We start from the raw sequence: 6,390 nt of genomic DNA, 5'->3' as shown, positions 1-6,390 counted from the left end.
GTCATGTAAACCTCAGTTAAAACTATTTCATATTTAGAAAAAAAAACAATTTTGTCTCTATATTTGTTTTATTTATGTTAAAAAACTTCATTTATATTTATCATATAAGTAACAATAACATGAATACAAATCATTGTCTTTTATTTCTAAAGGGTGAAATAAAACTTTGTGGCTCCAACTAGTTTGTTGTTAATTTGGGAAATGTGTCATGTTTTAATGGGGAATATATATATATATACTTTCATAGACATTGTACTTTCAAAATAAGACTTGAACTCACTGTTTGATTGACATGAATCTCACATTTCTTCTTTAAAAAGTCTGCCACAACCTTGCAGCTCAATTGTCTGTCTGGCCTGTACTGTATGTCACTGCTAGTTCTCTTCTGCTCTGATGCTGCCGTTCTACTGCCTCAGCTGTGACCTTTGCTAACTTTAGCTAAGCTATTGTTATTCTCATGCAACAAATGCCACTTAAAATCTCGCAGTCACTCTCTCTTTCAGCCTCATTGAAGGACACGTATCACGTGTATTTATTTATATTTGATAGTTTCATGAATGCAAATGAGTGGATTTGCAAGTGGCACACAAAAAAAATGGGTCTTAGAAATAGACTAAAACACAAATATATGCCACTGGAACACTGATCCTTTTGTGATGAACATTTCTGGCTCTCACCCAGAACATTCCCACATAACACAAGGGTCGGCATAACAGCATAGCAAAAGTGTTCTGTGAGCCCATTAAAAGAGATTAACCCACTGATGGAGCAAATGCAGACACTAAGAAGGATCACCAAAGTTCATGCCGTTCATCCAATACATTTCATTACTCCCGTATTAAACTTTAAACCAATCAATCTCTCGCCAACATGATAGTTTTGAACTTCTGTGCTACTTTAAGGCTTGTAGGTCACCTACATCCAGCAATGGACTCAGATGTTCCTAAACTTAGGAAGAATTTGGCACAAAATCCAAGACAGGGACTCTGTTGGACAGACTTTAAGGCTGCTTATTTTACATTTAATAAAATCTTTCCAATCAGTGGTTGGAAAAAAATAGAATTATGTTGTGTTTGCACTGTCAAACTGACCACAGATGTCTGTTCTCTCTCTCTTTGGGATAAAACATATCGTTTGACATATTACAATTCATTAATCAGCTAAATCAGAGGCATTCTGGTTGTTTTCTTACTAAGGAGGAGCCACAAAGTCTAATTTCACCCTTTAAGACACCCATTTGTTTTTATGTTATTGTTACTATTATGATAAATATAAATAAGCTGTTATCTTTTTTGGCATAAATAGAAAAAAAACATAAACCTGAAAAAAATAGTCCTTTTTTCAAAAATTGAAAACTCGACAGAGGTTCACATGGCTTCCTTTCAAAATAAAAGACAATCTGTGTCACATATGATCATCTCAATGCAACAAATGAAGTATTAGGGAGTGTAATGTCAGCAGGGATATAAAACAAACTGTTTTTTATAGCATTTTTAGTACCTCTAAGCCAGAAATTTGTAAATCTAACTAACCAGAGCTAATTAAGTGAACCTTGTTGTATTTTATAAACCATAAGGTGCACTTAAAACCTTTTAAGTTTGTTTAGAAATAAGAAAATCCACTTTGTATTCTGATTAAATCTGCTTGACCTCCAACTGACTTTTTGTGGCATATGATGCTCAAGTGTGTCCAAACCTTTTACTTCTACTTGTGATACACAATGTCCTTCAGTTGTTTTTGAATGAGTTGAATAAAATCTGTTTACTTTATATTTTACACTTATTTTTGATTTTTTTTTCTTTAACCAGAGAGCCACAGGTGTAAAAGAGCCACACAGAGGTTACAGACGCCTAGGCTAAATAAATGAAGGTGATGTGCAATAAAATAAAATCAGAAAAATTCAATAATTCCAAAATATCCATAACTTTTTCTATATTGTAGTAAAGCTGAGTGTATTTAAGACTTTGGAATTACTTTTTTTTGTTTAAATAGAGACAGCCTCAAGTAAATATTTACTAGAAAATGTTATCAATAAGTAAATACATATTTCAAGGGGAAAAATCTGCTTTTGTTTACTTAATATGTTTAATCTTTACCCAAAACATTTTTTATTTCACTTGTTTCTTTAGATTTATTTGTCATTAGCTCTGAAATGAATTCATGACACAAAACACAGGTGAGTCTCTTTTGTAGAAGTGAGTCAGCTGTTCCGGGCTGAGCACTAAGCCTCATTTTGTTGCTCTGACTAAAGCAGCAACTGTTGGTTCACTTGTCACAGTCTATTATCATCCATTCTGTCATTTTTTGCCTTTATTAAAAAAAAAATAATAAAATAAATTAAAATCCCAAGATGGGTTTAAAGTCAGACAACAGTTGGCATTTTTCCAACTGTTTAAAAAGCATAAAATAAATTATGAAAGTCATCTAAAATGTATCACCTAAAAAGAAAATCTCAAATCATTGTGCAAACATTTACTTTGACAAGTAACAATACTTTGAAATTACAACTTATTTTAGTTAAGTTTCCCAAACAAACAAACTACCACATTCTTCCATAAAATGCTGCATTTGCTGTGTCGCCATTTTTCCAATGGGAATAATTTAAAATTCCTCATGGGATAATGAAAGAAAATGCGCTTTGCAGAGGAGGAAGAGACCTTTCTTTCCTTAAAAGGAAATATACAGGAACGGGGGCGTTTGTGGAAGTTGCGGTTACCTGAGGGGTAACGCGGTAAATTCGTAACATTATTATACATTCTAGGAAAAATGTATGATTAATTTTATGCTTCAGTTTTTATTAACGCACAATATCAACTAGTATTCAGATACATTTAGTGTTGTTGTATTTGTTTTGTGTAACCTGAGTGGTTTGGTCACTCCCCTGTCACCCCTATTTTCTCAGTTGGTTCATTCCGATCTTTAGTACGAATCCAAGAGTAAAATCAGGAAGTGAAGGGCGGTGGTTTACTCGCTCCGGATAGCTGACGAGTGTTTGGTCGTTGTAAGGTACGTAGATGTTGGTTTCATCCCATTTTTACCACTCTCTTTAAAGCATTTTAGCTTTTTTGTTCTGTTTTTAAAACTCTGTGTATATAGAACATGCTAGCTTGATGTTTGTAGTTCAATTAGACGCCATTGAAATGTTAGCTAGCTAGCTACGCAGCTAATGTTGATCTCATTGCGTTAGCATCGAATTCATCGCCATTAGTTGATTATTTTTCGAAATTATGTTGAATTTGTTTCAATAATAAATGATAAAATTGTTGTAAATAATGTTTGTGGGTTCATTTTTAGTATTGTGGGTGGTTTAAGTTAGGCCGCAAAGTTAGCATGGACGCAAGTACGCCAGGTGCAGCAAAACAGACTGGTTCCTGTTAAGTAAAAATGACTAGGTGATAATTATCTCTGTAAACGGAGCAAAGGCAGACTAGAAGTAAAACAATAAAATACAAAACTATACCTTAAAAAAGTAGCACTACAACTAGTTTAACGTGGTAACACACTGTTATGCTAGCAGCTAAAACGTTTATACTCAAAAATATATATATATTGGAAACATGGTTTAAATTGTTTGATTTCAGATTACATTTCTCATGTTTTTGTTTAATTTAGTACTTTAAGAGACGTGATGTAAACTTTTAACTATCAATATTTTATTTCTTAATTTGAAAATGACCTGTATTTGATTTAAAACCTCCCCAGACTGATGAAATTATGCTCTACATTCACTTTTATCTTAAACTAACATTGCTCTGTTATAGTTTTGAACCTATAGAGCAGTAAAACCAAATGCTATTTCAACAAGAGAGATCTCCTGATAAGGGCACATAGTCCAGTCTGAGGAATTTGCTGCTTCTTGCTGAAAGCAGTGATCTGACTAACCTACAAAAATGGAGAACATTTCCATATTTAGATCCTTCAGGGACCCCACTCTGGAGACTCACTGACGGTGAACTAAGTTACACCGCTATGTAGAAATTGTGGGTGAGATATTTTAGGTAACCGGTTAATCTGCTTCACCTTTGAACACACTGTCTCCAGGCAATTGTTTGTGTTGTAGCCTCAGTAAAACTTAAAATCCTCTCATTTCAAGGCTTTAGTTATTTTAATAAGATAAATGATTTTCAACTTGGTGGATTAAAAAAAAAAATCTTTGTAATGTGATTTTAGATCAATTTTGTATTTGTTATGCTTCAAGTTTTTATTTAAAGCTTATTTATAAAACTTTGTAATGGGAATTTTCTTTTAAAAAACATTAAATCAAACTATTTTGTCGTAAAGTCAAACCAGAATTTGTGATGTGATTCCACCTCAACAGATCAGAAAAAATCCAAATCCTTCACGATGGCGAGCAAAAAGGCTAAGGTCAAGTCCACCAAGAAGCGCCCTCAGCGCGCCACCTCCAACGTCTTCGCCATGTTCGACCAGTCCCAGATTCAGGAATTCAAGGAGGCCTTCAACATGATCGACCAGAACCGTGACGGCTTTGTGGACAAGGAGGACCTCCACGACATGCTCGCTTCCCTGGGTGAGAAAGTCATTTTTAAAGAGGCTAGTGAAAGTGTTCTCAACTTAAAACTAGTTTTACAAGCACACATACCTTCAGTTTGCTTTTCAAAAGAGTAGGAGAAATAATGAAACTCTAAGCATTCTTGACGAACTTTTGTTTTTACTATAAAAAAAATCATAAAAGTCGACAGATCCATGTTATATTTTTTGTTTATTTCTGCAGGAAAGAATCCAACTGAGGATTACCTGGAGGCTATGATGAATGAAGCTCCCGGACCGATCAACTTCACTATGTTCCTCACCATGTTTGGAGAAAAGCTCAACGGAACAGACCCTGAAGACGTAATACGAAACGCGTTTGCGTGCTTCGATGAAGAGGGAACGGGTAAGTTTTAACGCCTGGAATCTTTTGCGATATTCAGATATCTTTGAGTGTTTATAGGTTAGATTTTAATTTTTAAAACCTTTGTTTTGACTGCAGGTTTCATCCAAGAGGATTACCTCAGAGAGCTGCTCACAACAATGGGGGACAGGTTTTCAGAGGAGGAGGTGGACGAGCTCTTCAGGGAGGCCCCCATCGATAAGAAGAGTAACTTCAACTACGTGGAGTTCACGCGCATCCTAAAGCACGGCGCAAAGGATAAGGACGATTAAGGAAGCCCCGTCACCCCGCCTGTCTGCCGTCAGCTACAACACCGTGCCACAAACCGCATCTCTCCAAACAAACCAAAGCAATAACTCTTCACACTGTTTGCTGTAATTCTGCCAGATGTCTTTGTTTAGAATATCCTGTGCAGATGTGAAGTCACCGAATTTCGGAAGCTCCAAGGGATAAAGAAAATCATGCAATCGGATTCAGCTGAATTTATACATTTTATGACTTTTTGAATAAAGCCCTTTATTAAGTTGTATTTTGCTGACTGTTTCTCTTCCATAAAACATGATCTGAAAGTTAAGTTTGTCTTTTTTTCTGTTTTTCTGTTTTACACATTCTTGTCCAGCGGCTTCCTCTGCTTTGGAGTCTGTCTCAACAAGTCCTCTTATCCTACTCCCCAAATTCATTCAACGTGTTCTGACGAGCACAAGCATGACTTTTAATTAAAGAAGTGAAGAGAAAAGTAAAAAGGAAAGATGGTGGAGCCTTGTAGGTAAAGAGGGGTTTTATTCAGAAAAAATGACACTTGGTATTTGGGAAAAATAAGGTTTGTTTGACCACAAATCAAGACACATTTTAGTAAATAATTTTCTCAGGTTGGATAAAGCTGCGTTTTAGTACAGTTTTCTGTTTTTTTCCCCCATGGAGTCCAATTAAGTTGCTATTTTTTTAAACACTTTAATTATTTTTTTGGTTGCTGTAATTAGTGCTACCTATATTGTACAAACAAAACGAATTGTTAAATTAATTTGGAAAACTCCCTAATATTTCTGCTGGGTTAAAGCTACTTTTAGTTACATTTGTCAGAATTGTAGGTTTTGTCGCCCTCTAGTGTTTCAGGAAGAGTTTTGCTTCAACTTAGTGACGCGTTCAAAACTCCTAAAAAAGTTGGAAACTTAATAATCGTACAGTAATTTTCAACAGAGTTGAACAGTTTATGGTTTTTCTTTAGTTTTAGTCCCGCGGAAAGTGAGTGAAAAGCCAGATTGTAAATTTGACCTGATATTATCTTAAAATAAAAAAATGAAACAAACAAAATCGTTTGGAAAAGAAAGGTCAAAGTGTGTATTTGATAATTAATGATTGAATAAAAGTAGACACAAGAAAGAAATACGTATATAGCAACGGGTATTTTGTTATTTAATCTAAATTTGCAACTAAGATACAAGAAAAAGACGAGAACAACAATGAAATGTTGATATTTTTGCTCTTTGTTTCTATTTTCC

The 6,390-nt window shown here is 34.7% G+C and overlaps 1 protein-coding gene across 2 annotated transcripts; it reads left to right on the top strand.

The window, feature by feature from the left end:
* Window positions 1-2,884: 2,884 nt before the first annotated feature.
* Window positions 2,885-5,465, top strand: myl12.1 (myosin, light chain 12, genome duplicate 1). 2 transcript variants are annotated; one of them, XM_024280375.1, is made up of 4 exons: window positions 2,885-3,006; window positions 4,319-4,528; window positions 4,733-4,894; window positions 4,991-5,420. In XM_024280375.1, exons 2-4 carry the CDS (start codon window positions 4,345-4,347, stop codon window positions 5,161-5,163), a joined length of 519 nt encoding a protein of 172 aa, XP_024136143.1. In that variant the 5' UTR covers window positions 2,885-3,006; window positions 4,319-4,344; the 3' UTR covers window positions 5,164-5,420. The 2 variants fall into 2 exon arrangements, with proteins under 2 accessions (XP_024136143.1, XP_024136144.1); XM_024280376.1 differs by lacking the exon at window positions 2,885-3,006 and having other exon boundaries at window positions 4,330-4,528; window positions 4,991-5,465.
* Window positions 5,466-6,390: the final 925 nt, after the last annotated feature.

Source organism: Oryzias melastigma, linkage group LG20, assembly GCF_002922805.2.
Source record: "Oryzias melastigma strain HK-1 linkage group LG20, ASM292280v2, whole genome shotgun sequence".
Classification (NCBI taxonomy): Eukaryota; Metazoa; Chordata; class Actinopteri; order Beloniformes; family Adrianichthyidae; genus Oryzias; species Oryzias melastigma.
The sequence above is the reverse complement of the archived record's forward strand: the minus strand, read 5'-3'. Positions and strand labels throughout refer to the sequence as shown.